This window comes from Dendronephthya gigantea, unplaced genomic scaffold, assembly GCF_004324835.1.
Source record: "Dendronephthya gigantea isolate DGI-Jeju-01 unplaced genomic scaffold, DenGig_1.0 000012F, whole genome shotgun sequence".
Lineage (NCBI taxonomy): Eukaryota > Metazoa > Cnidaria > Anthozoa > Malacalcyonacea > Nephtheidae > Dendronephthya > Dendronephthya gigantea.
In genome coordinates, this window is record NW_021163022.1 from 1,796,535 (window position 1) to 1,816,588 (window position 20,054).

Below are 20,054 nucleotides of genomic sequence, written 5' to 3' on the forward strand. Positions count from 1 at the left end.
TTTATACTTTCTGGCTTTAAATCATTTAAAATATTTTAAAGAGGTCAAAACTTTAGAGGTTAGATCCTAAGTATACATAAACGTATTACATGTGATCGAATTGCATTTCTTGTTAGTCGTCTTCGGGACCGCGTGATATTTACATTGCTGATAACAATCGGGATTTTTTCATTTGTTTTTGATTAATACAATAGCATCTATAGCACTAATTTTACACGTATAATAAACATCAGACGGAGGGCGACACATATGGCTAGAAGCGAGTGCTTTAGTATCAAATTATTGCCCGAGAAAATATTGAAAAACATAATCAAGTAAAGTAAGTGATGTTCAGAGAATGTCCTCACGCGAATGACGCGATCCACATCGAGTGTTAGGTATAATTTATGAGAATCATGAAATATGAATGATCTTACGCAGTATAAATTTTAATATTAATATCATCACTTGTATATTTTACCACGCTTTGATTCCTTCATCCCGGTTATGTTTTGCGTAACATGCGTGTATCTTTGAATGTGGTTTTATTCCTTGTATTTTATATCGCCTGTCTTATTTCGTATGTCGATAACTTGTTCTTACCACTGTAGACGGCTAATATAACAAGCAGCTTTCTAGAAAGTCTATCGAAATCGAAATCGTTCAACATGCGTTCAGTTTCCTAACTATCGTCGTTTTCGTAGACGTAAATGTGATATAAATCATATAATAGCGGCCTATTATAGCGCATAGCGGGATCTGTGTTCAATTTCCTTTTTCCATTTCAGAAGAAGTGCTTCTTTCACGTCAGGAGAGTCCAGCGCTAGCAGTTCACAGACATATCAAAAAGGTACAGTGTTGCACGTTATATAACTGTTTATTTTTAGTTTTGGTGTCTTCATGAGAACTGATGGGGAAAGCTTCCTAATTACTGCAGTCAGACGGTTAATAAGATCGATAAAATTGTTTATATGAAATACAAAACGTTTGTATGTACGACCGATGTGATCAACCCGCTTAAAAACAGCACGCACCAGCTCAATAGCCGCCCTTAATTTTTTCAACCAATGCAAAAGTTGGGGGTTTTTTGAATAAGGTAATAATTTAGCAGAATGGCTGTGAAATGTTATTATATTATCACATGTCAAGTAAAGTGATATCAGTTTAATCGCCTGAGGGATGACAAGTGATATTACGATACACAAAAGGTGATCTGAAACATTACAAATTCCTTTCTCTCTGGTTTCCACGTGATATGTGTTCCCTAATTGGAATATCCGATTTCTGAGATCATTTTGATAATCTTTCCATAAGGTCATTGTTAATAACTCTGTAATTCCTTCCGTCAAAAGTGTCAAGGTACTGGCAATAATCTCTCAGACAGATCACACTTCTGAATCAACAAACTCATAGCCAATGATATCAAAATATCGAGGTGATAAAGGGATTGAATCTATTGAGGCAAAGTTTGAGAATAGTTTTTTAAATTTGATAACAGTTCCTATGTCGAAAACCACGGTATCACAGCTATTATATCAAGGATTGCATGAAGGAAAGATGCAGAATTTGAAATTTGAAAACTAAAGGAATTTGTTAGTCCGCTTGGCCAATCTCCTCTTTTAGCATTTTCTTCAACCACAAATACGTCTCCTTCTTTTAAATTTCTTTTCCGATGAAACCACTTGGTTCAAATGTTCAGGCTTGGAAGAAATTCTCTAATCCATCTTTTCTAAAATTGACCAATCAATTGCTGCACTCGACGCCATCGCTTTGTTGGCTTCACGTATTCCTCTTCATCGACCGCTTCTGCTGCGAATTGTCCCCCCAGTTGACCAACGATGAAATGATTAATTTGGGGTTAGTGCATACATGGAGTCAAATCATGCATGTGGGTCGGAACTTCAGTACGTATGTAATCGGCCGTGAATTGAGTTGTCCCTCGACAGCAAACGTTGCCGTATGAAACTCTTCATCTGTTATATCTGCTTCACCGACAATTGCTCTTAATACCTTCGCGCTTTCAATCATCGCTTCGAATACCCCCCCCCCCCCCAAAATGAGGGGCTGCTGGAGGGTTGAACTTCCACTCGATGATTTTGATTTCTTCAGGTTGTCGTTTTTTGCCCTTTTTGCCCTTGGTCTACGTCGCACCTGCTTGGTATATAATAATGGTCCGCCATAGTCAGTTCCGATGCGTTCGAACGCTCGTAATGGTAACTGTAGCCTTGACTCTGGGAGGGGATCATTCTTTGTCCTGTTGATTTTGCCTTAACTCTCCGACATCCTATACACTATTCAACGATATTTCGTACTGCTCGTCTGCCCTTTACGATCCAGAAGCGTGAACTGACTTCAGCGAAGAGATTTTCCACTCCTGAGTTGTGACCAAGTTTCATGTGGCCGCTCACAATGACTAGGGACGTTAGTGGATGGTAATATTGGTAAATTGTATTATTGGTAATATTGGTAATATCATAGGGTGTTTGGCGTCGTACGCAAGGTCGTTGGCAAATCGTAGTCGTCCGTTCACTCGCAAGAGACCAGGACTTCGTCTGTATGTAGTTTAATCGGACGTTCCGCTTTTTCACCGTTTGGGAACACTTCGGTTTGTGCTTTTCTTATCCAGTAAGTGTCAGCGTCGGAGACTTCGTTCTGTGTAATGACGCCACTTTTCATTCGTTGCTCGTTCGAAAGTTTACAGTTCGTCAAGAAACGTTTTACCCAAGCTGTCACGCGTAACAGGCGAGATAAACTTGAAAACTTCTCTGGCGTGAGACGATTTTCCAACGAGAAAATTTTCCAAGTTCGCACCATCTGTTGCAAAGGAGGAGATAATCGTTTTTCGTCGCACTCTGTGTCTTCTCTTATGTGATCTCCTGGTAACTTTTTCGGCCAAGTCGACTCCTCTTCCTTCAAAATGTCTGGACCTTCCATCCACATCTATTTTGTGTGTATTTTCTTTCTTTTTAATAACAATCTCAAAAAACTACTTCACTCGTGTTCATATGGTCATGGACTAAACTATTATATTCTTTTTTTCTTCAAAAATTATAAGACGTTCATGAGCAGACAATTTTCATACAAACGAACCAACCATGCATGCATTTATGTATGGACTGAATTAACTGGAATTACCTGTATAGGTATTGCAGTATGCATTTGGAAGACACGTTAAAACGTGGCGTCGTTTTTGCAAGTAATGTAAATTTTAGTAAAATATAAAAACATTAACTAGTTAGTGAAGAAATAGCGCTTCGTTGATTGTTTTTGTCCGCCATTTAAACCTTTATCTCGTACATAACAATGCTTTTGATTAAGCCAAGTATATAAGCATCTGGAGAGCAACTATATATTAGGGATTATGCCGTCAGTGCAATGGCTTATATAGAGATCTGTTTGAAAATGACAAGTTTTTAAACACAATGATACAACTATAGCGACAAAAATTGAATTTTATGCGTCAAAACATATATATTAATTGCTGTTTTTATCTTGTCTTAAAATTAAACATTTGCAAAAAAATGCATGTATTTTGACGCCATCTTTAAAAATGTTTATACAGATATCCACCTAAATGCCGAAAACATTTTTTTTCGGCTACCGCGGCAAACAAGCGAGGATTTATCAGAATTCCTTATTTCTTTGTTGAAAAGATAAAGAAATTTCTCTTTTTACGCTGATTAAAATGTTTTTTGACGTAATTAAAATTCGTGTGTATAAATAAATCTTTCATCTGTAATCAAAATCTGTGAACGAAATTTTTCTACCAGTGAAAAAATCGATCATCCAATCAGATTTAAAAAACTCAAGCAAGGAACTTTGCATATTGCGATGCCGATGCAACGCTCTGCCAATTTTTTTTAAGAAACTGTTTACGCAAAAGCGTAAGTTCGATTCCTGCCGGAGGACCGATAGTTGACTCATCTTTCCATCAACTGTTCCTGGCTTGAATTTGAAGTGTGTTCGAGAATTCCACTCGAAATTAAGACCCTTTGAACCTCTAGAATTTACCTGCATCCAGTGAAGTGCAAAAAATCATAATTGATTTACCTGCATGGCTATTCCAATATGTCTACCTGATTTTAATATTATATATAACATGTTTATTGCAGAAAACACACCAAGGCATTCTAAGGCAAACGTTACAAGCGAGGTAAGGAAGTATAATTTATGATAATAATTATCAACGTGTATTTTACAAAAAAAAGGAGGCAAAACATCTCAAACCTTTGTCAGGAGAATTGGTGTGAAGTATGTATGACTTTCCTGACGACGATATTTAGGTCAAAACGTAGAGAGTTTGTGGTTTCAAAATTTCGAAATGCTCCTCGCTTTTCCTCTATATATATACCCAAATGCTTTACCAATTACACATCAAATCAACCAAGTCAAATCAAGTTATAGTATCGTGTAAATTAAAACATGCCTTAACACGATCTTGGGTTTTGTTCGGTTTTCAAACTCGTGTGCATGCATGCATGTACGAGGTCTGAAGGATATTTTTGCAAGCTTATTTTGGGCCCTCATCGTTAACACCATCACTATATTACAATGTTTTCTTTCTTGCAATCATCAAGGTAACACCATCACTATTACAATGTTTTCTTTCTTGCAATTATCAAGGTACCACCAGCATCTCGACGAACTAAATCTGTAGCCGACACCTCCCAAATTCTAGTCGAGATGCCGACTAATATACAGAAGGTAGGATATTTTGTTGATATTTTTTGTTGTTGCTATACCGCGCCGGTAGCTTGAACGGGTTGAAGCGCGGCATAAAAGCGTGCTAGCTAGCTCACCGTAAATTAAAGTCAAATTAACCCCATTAGTTTTGGGGATAGTTTTTGACTAATTCAAAATTTTCTGGACATGCTTTGGAATACGCAACTCCCATTTGGATTTTTCCTCTTAAAACTGCATGCTTGTTCGTTTATTTTGCACAAAATTCGCCGTCTTTTTAGTCTGCTTCCATGCAGGGTTAGTTATTCCTGTATCGTGCCATGCAATTCCTTTGTCTCGTTATAAGGTCCGTTTTTATCTCACTGGACTGAAACTTCGATGTATGCATGGCATAGTAATTTAGAGACTTTCCATTCCTAAAACGTTTCACAATTATATCCTCGAGTGACGTTGCATGTTTTGTATACCATTTTAAAGAATTGTTCGTCTGTAATGTCTTTGTGCGTGCGTCTCAGTCATCTCTTGCACGAAAATAGTCTTACAGGTCTTATAGGATGAATCTTTGTGCACTATCTTGCATTTGCGAGTTGTTATTACTTTGCTATATGAGATAATATTTTTTTAAGAAACTATTTACTCCACAGTTTTAATTACACGTGAATATTGCACGAGCGAAGACCGTCTCCTCACTTAGAACTCGTATAAGTCAAAGATACAACAAATATATATATTTATTGCCCACGGAAGGATACTTCTAGGATGTTCCTATGTTTAGCCATTTTGTTTGAATAAACAAAATATGTGCCTCAGAATATGGCAATGTATTTTCTTTCAATGTTTTTTTATTCTCAATGCGACGCTATTTTTGCGCATGCGCATATATGATGGCGCCTGAATTTTTCGTGGTGTATGTACATTTCGTAAACAACACCATTTATTCATCCCATGCACTAAATAATCCAGGCACATAAAAAAAAATTATATGGAAAACACAAACCAACAATGATTTATCGTAACTTTTTGTTTTTGTTAGGAAGATGTATTTATATTTTCCCATGTATAAACATGTGTGCATGTGGTCTGACCTTATCGCTCGATGTAATTATAATTACTATAGCTTCATGAAATTGATTGTTTACTTGCATGGGTTTTCGGTATTTACGACGGCCAGCAAATCTGCGATTTTAGCATGATTTTTTTATCAAACTTCTACAATTTCTTTGTTATTCCATGTTCAAAAATTGTGCTCATGGATCAAATAGAACAGCGCGCTGAAGTTGTTTTTTTGACACACCCCTATATCGTGCATTTTTTCAGCGGAGTCAATTTTATAATTGAACAGCGTGATTTTAATTAGAGCGCGCTTACAGAGGCCTGGCACTAGGGTAGATTATAATGCGCCAAAGGCTCATGGGCAGACGGAAAATAGTCCGTTACTTGATCGTTAGATAATAGAAAACTTGTACCGTTGTCTCAACATGAACAAACGTTTGTTATTCAAACATAGTATTATATTTCCTAACCGTTTCTACCAAGATCATACGTTACATTTTATACGTTAATATACATTAATATATTCATATTAATAATGTTGTTTTACAGAATATATAAAGAACTAGCGTCTAACAATAATTTTCAAATTTCTTATTCCACCATGCGTGATCAGGTGAATTTAACAGTAAATTTATACTAAGGAACCTTATTTTACGATATTTATTTGCTAATCTTGCTCTGCATCTTGAGACTAGATTTCAGCTAATAACATTCTTTATATATGAATTTAACATCAGTTTTGTGTAACATTAGTATTTTGTGATGAATTGTTCCCAGTGGCGACTTTACTTTATTTCCAGCCGCGCATTAAATCGACAGTGTTTATGTCGTACACAGCATTTCATGTTTCTCCTTTCGTTCGTGTTACAACTGCATTTCTTTCGATTGGTTGTTCATCGTTTTTGCGAAGAATTTCATAAAGAAGATATACTTCTCGCTGTTCTCAAACCTCCTCAGTTGGAGTTTTGTTTGGCAATTCTGCACGTTGTTCGTTCATCCTCTTTGACTGATAGTGGAATATCATTTCGAAGAACTGTTCATCTCTTGTCTTGGCGATAATTTGTGGATCACATCTTTGGTCGTTCAAACGGTATTCCTGAAAGAAGATGAACGATATTAGAAATATGCTTCCTTTAGTAACATTCCCTCAGAAATAGTTATCGTATAGAAGCTTGTATTTTCCTTTCTTTCTGCCAAGAGATAGGGGAACACTATCTATTCAAATGTATTATACTTACTTGTAGCTTTTCAATAAGCTTGAACATGGCTTTTGCTTTTGTATCTTGTCTGCATACAAAAGTAACGAAACCCATCTTCAAATATTTTGTTTCTTTTCGTGTCTTCTTGAGCTTGGCTTGGCTTCGTCTCAATTGAGCGAAGCACGCGGCCCAACCGCTTTATATTGGCCTCGAGCGGCACCCTAGTCTCTTCTGTTCCATATCTAATGCGTAGTTGTGATCTGATTTACTGATAACCAGATGTTTTTGAAGAACTGATCTCTTTTACACGTGCTGACTACATGTGACGTTTACAGAGCACAATGGCCATGTACAAAAATTGTGGAAAAACATTTGTAGAATATTGCATGGGTATAAATAGGGCCATGGTATAATCTCGGCTGTTGTTTTATTACTATGTGTAAGAGACAGTTTACACAGTAGGGAATGATCACTTCTTATCGAGTTTGCTTAAATAAGGGTTTCTTGATGACCTCGTTTCTTTAATAATTAAGTTGCAAGCCTCGTAAATCAAACGAGCCTTACGATCATTGTGGCTGACGAGCTGCATCAAGACCACTTCAACGTTGGAGATATTCGTATGAAACATGTCAACCTGGGGTTTCGGGGAAGCGAAGATCGAGTCCTGTGGTTATGGATGGAAACGCGTGACGTTAGGAATTGTTTCGCTTCGTGTTTCTGTAGAATTCCATGGAAGCTAGCGCATACAAAATCAATAGGGCGTGATAATTTAATGGATCATTTTGCGAATAATAAACTACACAGGTCGGTGACATAACTTAGTTTCAACACTAAGTGTCTCAATCCTCAGTGAATCCTGTTCATAATTTTTCTTTAAGTTTGCTTTTGCTGGGTTGCATTTTTATACCTAATGTCATCGACCCTTCACTTCAGGTGTTGTGATGGTAGAGTCACGTGATTTCATTTTACTTTATCTAGCCTTGCCATAACGTTTTCGCTCGATTGTTCTGACATGTACTGCTACTGCATGAAGTACGTTTTATGCTGTTCTATAAGAACTTGCATAAGGACATGTTTTCTAAATCCCATGCAATGCGATTGTGGTGATTGAGGTGAATGTCAATCAAATCCGGCGATCATGCATGATTTATTATTGGCAACTCTCTTGTCCGGGTCATGATGCTCGGATCACATCTTTGGTCGCGTTCAAAGGATACTTCTGCGAGAAGATAACAGTTTTCAGAATATGTTAATTTATAAATATTTTCAATATTATACGTTGATTTCATGCTGGGAAGCGCTCGTGCATTCTTTATTCACAGTCACAACTTCTAATGCGAGTCAAAACCATATTATAACTGCAAATAGAATTAGGTATGTGTGAAAATATATACTTTAAATTTTTAGATGAGTCTGTATATTTCATTCGCTTTATATTTCATTTTGCTTTCAAATGTCTCCTCCACTCTTATAACTTCTATGTATATTGTTTTTGCACGCATCTTGTCTTATTTAGACTAGATCGAGGGAAACATTGACTAACAGTGGATCGTGTACGTTACCAAGACGTGCTGTTGTAAAATCTGACAGCGTACTGCACGGTTTCGCACAAACAATTTATGAAAACTGAGTTGGGGCGAAAAGCCCTTTTGAGGCGGCAGGCGATCTTTTAGGAGCAGCAATTTAGACCAATGATTTTAATGGATAAGACATAAGGGGGTACACGTAATAATGCATGGTTAGTCCTTTCGGATCATGGTTAGTCTTTTCGGATCTTATTTTGAAGTGTTTTATAATCATCAAAAACTAGCTGCATGGTTTAGAGTATTAGCGAGACTTCTAATCAATATTATACTTTTCAATTAAGGACCCTAGCTGTTTAATGCGTGAGCGTTGAAGATATAGGAAGTGTTGACTCATTGTGCGTAGTAAATAAATCGTGACATTATTCTGCATATCTTTTTCCAAATAAGGCATTGGTACTGAAGACGTGAGGGGGGAATTATTATCCCTATTTTAGGAAAGGGAAGAATGAGTGTATAACTATTCTCAACTTCCCATCAGGTTGCGAAAAATTTTCCAAAATTCTAGAAATGGTATTTTAAAGGATATTTTCTCGAAGTCGAAGAAAAATTTTTCAGACCGCCTTGCCGAAGTATGTTTTTAACGCTCAAACCATGTTCTGACCTAATCAGTCTGAATGCAATGTTGTCAAGTTATTGAACTGCGCACTTTTGTACAAGACTCACTTGAGACATTGACGCAGATGATACGATTGTGGTAAATGTTGTGGAAACACAGTTGTGGGAATGAGGTCTAATGATAGCTTATCAATTATTGATGGTGTTTCCAGCTTACCACCTGCGGATGATATTTCGGACGCGACCGTTCTCAGTAAAATATACAACTTTTCAGTTGTTTGTTTCTTGCATTATGAAAACACTTCAAGATGTTAAATGAATTGCTTAATTTATCCCGCAAATACACTGGGACGGATAAACAGACGTGACATTCACAGGAAACGTAACAAATTCTAAACATGATGCAAGAAAGATAAAAAGTCTACATACAATATTAGAGGCCAAATCATGTAACAATAATATAACAACTGCTTGCAAAATGTCATGTCATCACTGAAAAGTATACTTAAGGCGTTTGCCGTAGATTAGTAATTGTAACCACACTGAGTGGCGTATGACTCACTCGGCCACGAAGCAGAAATGCGATTTGTATGAATTTTGCTTGAATTCTTACCGAAATTGCACGACACGAAGTGCAATTACTACTTTATTATATTCTTCTAAATCAAAACAAATTAATCTCAACCAAGTAGATAATTTCAAAGGTTAGGGCAATTTTACAATGTTTCGGAGCTAAATTTTCTTTCGAATTTACTCTTTAAATGCCTTTTTATTCTTATATGCAAACCTGAGCTTGTGTCAAAAAAATTTTGCTGCTCGTCTACTACTACGGCGTTAGCAATTTTTAAATGAACCTCGTTCATTTCTCATGTTGAAATCACTTTGCTAATAATCAATCAGGTTGTAGAAAACACCAGTGATTTCAAGATGAATATAATAATGACTTTTACTATTGCCCCTCCTCCGCAGGTCACAACCCAGAGTAAATTTACAGGCGGTAATATTTTGCGGCTAATGTGCTTTGATTTAAGTGCGTGATTCATTTCTTACATTGTTTTTTAGACTTGAGCTAATATTTCGGCAATTTTTTCATTATTATCATAAGAATCCATGCCTCCTCTAGTGTCATTTATATAACGTCTGCATCGGAATCATTTACCTTCAACGTTTGAACTCACTTTGGAACTCTAAACACAAAACTACATTTATCACCACTCAATTCATAGATTACCCAAAAATGTGTTTTTTTATCCGTTATAATTTGCATTACATGAAGTAGTGCGTGCAATCATTAATAAAAAATCGTCGTTTATCTCTCATGTATAAATTGTAAAATATATACCAAATGTAATGTATATATTTTATACATGAAAGATCAATGATCATATTTATGATCACGTGCGCTACTTTATGTAATGCAAATTATAACGGATCAACATGCTAATAGACCTTTTCGGCAATTACGTCACAACATTATCGTTTTAAGTTTAGAACCACCTTAAATGAGATGGATTTCAAGTAGTACTCTCACAAGCTATGACCCATGAAAAATAATATTTCATTTTGATTAATAAATATGGAAATAAGCCATAACGCGGGAACGAAGCTCGCGGTCTTGGCCCTTTAGCCTCGTTCTCATTTTATGGCTTATTTTTAAATTTATTGGTCAAAAACCCAAAAATATTTTTCATGGATGTGTTGAAGAAGGATGTTTTGCACATTTGCACATGGTTCGTGAGAGTAAAACTTGAAATCCATTTAATTATTAATGTAAGTTGGTCCTAAATTAAAACGTTGTGATGTTGTTATGTTGTGACGTAATTATCGAAAAGGTCTAATGTTTGATTTGACGGGTGAATCAATTCTAATCACATGTTATATCCATATATTTAAGTTTAAAGTCAGAGTTATTTCCTAAAGAGGACGCAGTGCAATTAAAAATATACAAGTAATTCATTTCTATGCAAGAATGAATGTATCCGACATTATTTGGGTATCTTATAATTAAAATGTTTCTATATTTATATGGTAAATGAATTTGGCATATCAGCTGTAATAATTATGTGCACACAAGATTTAATTAGAGATTAAAAATCTAAAAATCGAATTCAATAAAATGATCATTTCAAAATCATTTGCATCTCTATGAACATATTATTCAGTACATATTATTAGTGTTATGCCACACTTCCTAAGAACACTCCCAATATGCTATACAGACAAGCGTCCATCAGAAGCTTTCCCGAGGCTGAACAGAGTGACAGTCCAAATTTTTCGTGATCATAAAGCGGCCTTGTAACCAAAAATAATTTTATACAATGGTGTCATAGCTCCCTTTATTTTTGCTGGAGTATAACCGATGTGTGGCTGAAACTAGAAATATTTCGCTCTAAAGAACGTTGAACAATTTCAACACCACCTTTTTTTCAAAATTATCTGTTTTTTAAAATCGCATCCGTCATTTTTTCTTTGCAGGCATCCAGTACCCACGTTCTTGACGATAATTTCTTCGAACTACTATCCCGTTGTCAAGGCAACCGTATGGAGGAGCAACGAGCAGAACTGCCGAATTTGAAGAGTAAGAATTCTGGAAATGGAGGTAAGAGCATTGCAGTCTATATATTTTCATTTTATTTAGTTATTTTCTATCTAAGAGGGGCAGTATAGCCTTGGACCACTTATAGCCAAGTTAGACTATATATTTTTCTATATCTGGGCAAGGCGACGCATAACCATAGCTATTAATAGCATACCAAAATTGGTAAAATTACGAAACTAGTGATGCCACGGGGGGTGCCTCCAATCTCTCTCATGCACACATGTAGTAATATTCCATTACATCAGTTACCTTGACATGCTCACGACAGTTACGACAAAACTTTTTATTGCTGTTTGCGAGTTATAAGTTGTTTCCATTGTTTGATTTTGCTTCCACCTGCTCATCGACACCACTCTCATGAATTCTTTTGAAGTATTTTGTCGGATGTGTCGCCAATGTCTGATCTTGATCAATATTTAGATAAGGACTTATCTCGGATATGTCGAATATTTCATTTCTATAAATATATTGTGTGGAAAAGCCATATGTGAATGAAGAGTACTTTGGGATTTTGAGGTGCTTTTTTTTCTCATTGCATTATGCAAGCCATTTACATTCTCTACCACAATGCTGTTTGAGTATCCCCGCATAAATGTCTGTTTGAAAAAGGATATTACGAAGAGAGGGTTGCAAGAACATTGGGCAGATTTTTTCGTCGTTTTACGGAATATCATCAACAAATTCCTACAAGCGGAATTATTTTCTTCTGAAAAACCTATGCTGATTTACCATTCCTGAGTCGGAGGGAAGATTTTCCTCTGAAAGATTTGGCAATCGATATCTTGACCAGCAACAAAGCTTAGAAATGAGAGCTTTCTGACAAACAAGTTCATTATATCTGTTGTTCTGCCTGCAGAATGCATGTACCAAAGAGGAGAATCGAATGGTACACACTCAGACAACTTTAACGCCATTTTGGAAGATGCTTTGCGTTTGTTCCTCTTGAAAAGTAGCGATGACATCCCAACTCACCATCAATACATCATCCATTATCCTAGATCGTATGAGAAGAAACTAAGTGATCGTAACCAAAGTGCATAAAATCAAAAGATTATTTAGTAGCACCAAGAAAGCTTTGTCAATTCTTTTCCTTTCAGAGTTAATAACAGTTGAAAAGAACAAATTCTGAGAAAGTAAAAATAGTTACTTTGTTTAAAAACATTACAGAGTGTCAATTTTCGACCAACGAAAATTTTCTTCTGAAAGAGACATTTAGGATTGTTTGAACACGGCCCTACTGCAGGAATTATGTCAATCGATATGGGTATAAATGGGTATAAATTTATTTTTGGACGACCTCTTCGACTGGGATAAGACAGAAATCCTCATGGTCAAGAACCCACTCAAAAATTAGAAAAAATTCTGGATTTTTTCAACCCAGTTCTTCAAAAAGTCGATTCACTATCTTAGGAATAAATTTCCAAAAAAATGCCATTGTAATTACTTTTCACATTTAATTATTGTCGATTTCACATAAATTTTTAAAGCGGGGTAGCGAAGTTCGTTGCAAAGTTCGCAATTACGTTTCGAATGTTCGAAGTTCAAAACAAACTTTTTTTAAAATACCTTTTCAAACAAAACTTAGTCAACTTACTACTGCTAAAACAGTTTTGTTTTGATTTGATTGTATGCAGTTACGTTGATAAGTCATAGTTAATTTACAGTATATTTTAATGCTTCGTGATTATTCGAATTTACGAGCTTGACCTTCAAAGTTCGTTTTGAGCTTCGAACATTCGAAAAGTAATTGTGAACTTCGTGACGAACTTTGCAACCGCGGTTTGAAAAGTTATGTGAAATCATAGACAATCCAAAAGACATGTCAATCAAAGATATGTCTTTTGAATTCTCAATGGTGAAATCGACAATAACATGAACTGCGTTTTGACACTTTTGTGCTCAATAATTTCATTATTACATCAAATGAACAATGGTCAATGCACAGAACTATGGATGTATACTTAAAAATTATCAGACCCCAGTCTAAGACGATGATTCATGGCTATATCTTCCTTAGTAAAACGTCTGTCCATATCTTCTAAATCGTGCAGGTGCAAATTCGAACCTCGATTCACGTGAGTGAAATTGTTTTTGCCTTCATCTATTAAATAAATGAGATATTAATCGTTCTCACAGCAATCGCACACTTTTTTGGAACAAATTGTATATTTATATGTGAACTGGCCAGCGCAACAGCCACAGGCATGCAGTTATTAAACAACATCTTAACATTTTGAGAACTTATTCAAACGTACACACATATGGCATGCAGATGCTACAACTTCTTGTTTTTCATGCGTATCTCGTCTTCGGGTTAAAAATTCACGATCAAGTGATTAGTTAGCAATCTAGTTTCACCTGCACGTGAGGTTTGGGCAGCATATAAAAACAATCTGGCTGTTATTATTTCAAAAGTTGCCACCGATAACTGCAGGCCGAAGAAAAGGCCTCGAAATGTTGTTCCCTTTCCCACGATTCCTATTTCAAACCCGATTCCGGTCGCACAGAAACAAAAAGTACCACAAAGAACAGACAAAGTTAGGACAAGGGTTATGCCAAAGCAAGGCCAAGCCTCTGTTGCAGCACTACAATGTTTTCTATATTCGTGATGATCCACACGCAACACACTCGGCTTTATCAGCAACCTCCCTCGTGAGATCACGCGAAGGTTTGTTGTCGTTTCTCGGGACTATGTGGTTTATTCTTTCTTAGGAATAGTAAAAGGTGACGGTAATTACAATATTAAGAAGGCTCCCAAGCGTTTCATATGATCCATTTAAATGTAAACTCTGCTTGTTTACAGAAAGCTTGCGTGCGAACCTTGCGCACGTGATGTACATCGTTGTATTGCTCTTGTAGTTATGTGGTTTATTCGTTCTTAGAAGTAGTAAAAGGTGACGGTAATTACAATATTAAGAAGGCTCCCAACACTTAGGGGCCAGGAAGATTTCACCCAGAATTGCGAGCGTTGCATCCGATCCATCTAGATGTAAAAGCTTGTTTACAGAAAGCTTGCGAAGTGCGAACCTTACGCACGTGACTGTCTCAAAAATCTCATCTCTCACATGGGGGTCACGTGCAAGTAGTTGTAAAAACATAGTTTGCAGCTTTTAATATTATAGGAAATGTCCTCATCGTTGTATTGCTCTTGTAACTTTGAACAGTTCTTGTTTCTAAGGTAGCTAGCTTCTGTTGCTGCCGCAGCGAGCGAGCCTGAAGCGGGCGAACGAGGCAGCACTCCTAATCTATACATTAGGAGGGAAAATCTCGATTTTGCTATGCGCGTTGCATTATGGTAGCTTTTATACATTCTTTCACTTGTACCTGCATGCAATATATATGTGTGGTTTATTAAAAGACTCCCTTGCAGTTACAATAACTGAATTACTGAGCAATTATATTACAATAAAAGTTACTAAGATCTTACTATTTACACAATGTTACTATATTCTATTGGGCAATTTACATGATACGAATTACGAATTATGTAATATTTAAAATTTAAATCTTTATCAAATATTTGAACAAGTATAAAAGGATTGTGTTCTCTTTGTTCTACAATTAGTAACGTAATTAAATAGATGTAATTGTTCAGAGATCTTCCTTAAATTGAAATTGTGATTACGGGCAGCACACTTTGGTAATAATGTAAATAGCGGATGATCCTCACATTTCATCTTGTTCATATATTCTACACTCAGTAGTTCTCTTCTTGTTTTCAAGGTTGGTAGTTGTGATCGTTTAAGAGCTTCCGAATACGACTCAGTCTCTGGATAAATTATTTTGAGTGCCCTTTTTTGCACTACTTCTATTGCTTTTGACAAATAATCCGGTATATCCTGCCACACAGGGACAGCGTATTCCAGCACCGGGCGTACTGTGCTTAGATATACTTTTTGTATATTACTCTGGTTGACCCCAGCTCTTCGCAAAATTCTTAAAGAATACAACTTCCGTACTAGCTTTCTTAACAATGTATTCTACGTGGCAATTCCACTTCAGGTCGTTGCTCATAATGACACCTAAGATCTTATTAGTCTTGATTCGCTCGATAACAGTTAGAAGTTTGAGATGTGTAGAAAATTTATGAGCATCTCTTTGCATTTAGTGGGATTTAGCTTCATGTTATGATACATAGCAAAATTATGTATATCGGATGCAGCATGGTTTGAAAGGCTAATAGAGTTTCTTGGGATAATCTCCAAAGCAGACGTATCGTCAACAAATTTAGTACGCAGGTTCCATTCAGAGAGCAGGTTATTGGTCATATAACTATAAAAAGGAAATGCGGTCAGATAATGACGGCATATTTTGAATATAAACGAAGGCGGACCCTTCGTAGAGAATCCCATAAACTTCGCCCCAAACAGCCTTCGTAGAGAATTTCAGTAGGAACGAGATTGGCAACACTGAAACCTCTCAGGCAGCAATTCCATACCCATGCGTAAAGCCCGTTTCCACAATTTGCAAGGCGAATTTATTCGCGCGACGCGAAGCGATACCAGAAATCTGGTGATGTGCATGATTCGATGATTGTTTGCGAAAAAAATCGCCGCAAAAAAGTAGAAACGGTTCCTACCTTTTAAAGCCAGGTTTCCACTAGGCGAAATTTTGGATTCCACTAGGAAAATCTGGACAGAATTCAAACAAGATTTGGCAATTAATTTGCAAACAATTTCATTAATGAATGACCCGGATGAAATGTGGGATGAATGGAAACATATATTTGTTACGGTGGCCGACAGGCATGCACCACCGATCACTAGGAAAGTAAGAAGTGAACATGCCCCATGGATCACCAGGGAAATTAAAAACTTGATGCATCAGAGGGACGTCTTGAAATGAAAGGCAGTAAAAACAGGATCAAAACAAATCCATGATGCTTTTAGAAAAGCACGAAATAAGCTTAACATTTTGATAAAAAGAACTAAAGCCAACTATTTTACAAACACCATTAACAACTGCGAAAACCAACCAAAACAGATGTGGAAAACAATCAATAAACTTACTGAAAAAAAAATACAAAAACGACCATTATTTTTGAAGTTAAGCACGAAAACCAAAGTTTTACAAATGCTCCATCCATGTCAAATACCTTAAATACTTATTTCAACGAAATTGGAACCAATTTAGCTAGTACTGGAACAATCTTCAAAATTGCCTGAGTCATATCTTGCCAACTGTATTACTATAACTCACATTTCCAGATGAAAAATCTTACTGTAATAGACGTTCACAAAATCCTATCTTCTATCGATGTTTCTAAATCAACAGGATATGATAGAATATCTAACGTTTAAAAGACTCAGCTGATATGATAGCATATTCACTCGCAATAATATTCAGCACGTCTATAAATAGAGGCATATCTCCAAATGATTTTAAAACGGCAATAATCACACCAATACATAAATGGTTCCAGTCTTATCTCTCTAATATAGTAATAGGGCTCAAATTTGTAAAGTTAATCAAACATCCGATAAAAGAATCGTACAAATGTGTGGTGTACCGCAGGGTTCAAATCTCAGACCATTACTATTTTTATGTACATAAACGATCTTCCAAATTGCTTGTCGACATCGGCGGTTAGCATGCTTGCCGATGATACAAATATTTCGACACAAGGCACAACGGCAATGAAAATCCATGCAGTATTACCTAAACCACGACTTAGAGAACATACACCAGTGGCTATTGACTAACAAACTCACTCTAAATAGGAAAAAGACCGAATACATGGTAATCGGATCTAGACAAAAGCTCTCTAATATTTTAAACGAGCTGGAAATTCACGTAGGTAAAACAAAAATTAAACGAGTAAGATTTTCTAAAACTCTAGGTGTTGTTATATAGATGAACATCTTACTTGGGAAAGGCAAATCGAAAACATTAAAAAAAATTCAAAAGGCATTGGCACGTTGCGGGGAATGAGAAAATTGGTTCCAAAAGCAACATTGACAAAAGTCTTTAGTGCCATTATTCTACCATATTTCGACTATTGTAGCCTTGTATGGGACAATTGCAGTGATGAATTGATAAATTACAAAAATTGCAAAACAGAGCAGCACGCGTAATTACTGGTAATGTCGCGAGAATTTGCATCCAAATGTGATCCTTAACAAGTCACAGATTTTTCAAATTATATATTTATTTTAACTAAATTACGATTTCTAAAGGTATATAACGATTTCCCAAATGAATCCCACCACTCAAACCGTCAGATATAACACTTGCTGTTATTTACATCCTCTCGCTCACGATCTCGGCTCAGTCACTGAACGCGTGACAGTCGAACTAACTCTCTCACTCTCGTGACCACACCACATACACCTTCATCCTATCAATCACTGTTACATCACTATAGAATATAATTAGGCAAAGGAAACATTGGTCTATAATCATCTTATTTTTACGCATAAGATTAGGAATAACAAAATGCCAATGAATTACCACAACGAACATGTTTGATATTAAAACAAACTCAAGGTATAACCTCCGTAGCAAAACCGAGATTTCAGCCTTGATAAACCTAATACAAATTTCATGGAGAAAAAAACAAAGGCTATGCAGCTGCTTCGGCCTGGAATAATTTACCCAGAGGCTCAGGCATGAGTAAGTCATCTGTACATTGTCATTGTGGGATCTCGTAGAAATGCACCCATGCATTGTCCGATTCAAAATCAATCTTTGCCCGTAATTTGTAAAGCACATTTCTGACCCCGTTCACTGCCTTTCTTCATTTCCTCCCACATGAGCAAGAAGTTAAAATTAATTCTCGATCACAATTCTCTAGAATGATAGAATTTTCGATGTCTATCGTGATTATATCAAGGGGGGTTGATAATTTATTGGTATATATTTGTATAGTAAATTTGTAAACACGAACAGCCTCTTGAAAATCACGTGCGTAAGTGCCCTGAAGAGCCACCGTTCTAAAATATCATTAAATAATAAATATTAATAAAATAATAATAATAAAAATATCGGCTAAAGCTGGTTTTCCACTGGGCGAAATTTGAACGGTATTTGAATATTAAACGGTAATCCCTAGCTATATAGATGTTGTTGGATCGTTTGAGTGCTGTTTAGGCTTTCTTTCGAGTTATCAGCAAATACAGGGACGCTGGAAGGATGAGATGGCATAGGCGACAGATTTCGACAAAGCTATGACACTTTTGCGTAGATACATACTTGTAGAGAAACATCGGCAGTCGAGCTTCGTTTAAGTTCTTCCTTTTTTTTCTACGTCATTTTGCTGTTCCTAAATGTTGCTGTTCTTGAAGCTCGCGTTTGCTGAATTTCCAGCTTTTTATGTAAAGCAAACTTATTAGAAGCAATGAGGCAGCTCCCCCTGCTCACCCTCAGATCCAGATCTTTGTGATTCAACGAGTAGTTTGATTTGTATGCATGTGACCGCGTTTACTAGGGGAGATCTGGGTTCGGCTGAATTTCCAGTGGCTGAGAAATGTAGAAGTGTAGGATAAGTTGTGTCAATTACCCGGCGACATTTTTTCTCTACTTTTCCTGGCTTGAATTTGAAATGTGTATATGATTTCCACTCATTATTAAGAGAAAATTCCATTGGGGTCAACTCAATATTCAGATGACCAAGATACACTCGTCGAAGGGGTTTCATTCTTCACTGTATATGCGCTGCCGTTCTGTGTGCTTTCTGACTTCTGTGCAACGGAAGCATCAAAGTATTTTAGGCTAACTGTCAAATCACTGATTAAATTGCTTAGGCATATTGCTTCTGATTGGCTAGAATTGTGAAACATTATATCGACCAAAATACAGGTCTTTCTGTCTTTTCTTGGATTATCTCCTCGTCCTTAAAATACTTAGTATTGCATGAAACAGAATGTTTGTTCGCCATGTTTTGCTCACGTGTTTGACTGGGTTTGAAACGTTATAACGTTTATTACGTTATCGTTGTTAAATCGTTTTCAACCTTATCCGGATGACCTGTCCCCACACATACATTCGCTACGTCAGCCGGCGTTTTCAAATTTCTTCCTTTCCCTGTAAATGCATGTAAATATTTATTCGTTTTTAATCTTATCCGGAATCGTGTGAACTTTATTTCGTGCATTTATAGCGACGCCTAAGGGCTGCTTTCCAGTTACGCGTTTTTTATACGCATGTACGCGCAGGAAAATTTTAAATGCTTCTAATTTTTTATTATTTAACATCTAGGTCTACAAGTGCATACTAGAACATGCGGAAAACTAAGTTCTTTCGATTTATTCACTTAGTTTTTTCAAAGGTAACATATATAAGGATTTATAGACTTTTACGTGCGTCTACGTGCGTATGAAAAACGCGTAACTGGAAAGCAGCCTTAAAGTTGAACACTGAACGAAAGCTACGTTTGTGGTTAACTTCGTACGTTTTAATTTTGCG

The 20,054-nt window shown here is 36.4% G+C and overlaps 2 protein-coding genes across 2 annotated transcripts in view; one reads left to right on the forward strand and one right to left on the reverse strand.

The window, feature by feature from the left end:
* LOC114518826 (G-protein-signaling modulator 2-like) overlaps nucleotides 1-20,054 on the forward strand; it is a 35,880-nt gene that overhangs the window by 11,211 nt on the left and 4,615 nt on the right. Inside the window, exons 9-12 of the mRNA XM_028538826.1 lie at nucleotides 768-829; nucleotides 4,092-4,132; nucleotides 4,603-4,683; nucleotides 11,528-11,651. Of these exons, the coding sequence (XP_028394627.1) occupies nucleotides 768-829; nucleotides 4,092-4,132; nucleotides 4,603-4,683; nucleotides 11,528-11,651 (308 nt within the window). The remainder of the gene's footprint in view (nucleotides 1-767; nucleotides 830-4,091; nucleotides 4,133-4,602; nucleotides 4,684-11,527; nucleotides 11,652-20,054) is intronic.
* Nucleotides 6,168-7,090, reverse strand: LOC114518827 (G-protein-signaling modulator 1-like). The gene is made up of 2 exons (XM_028538827.1): nucleotides 6,951-7,090; nucleotides 6,168-6,808 (listed from the first exon to the last, which is right to left on the reverse strand). Exons 1-2 carry the CDS (start codon nucleotides 7,023-7,025, stop codon nucleotides 6,656-6,658), a joined length of 228 nt encoding a protein of 75 aa, XP_028394628.1. The 5' UTR covers nucleotides 7,026-7,090; the 3' UTR covers nucleotides 6,168-6,655.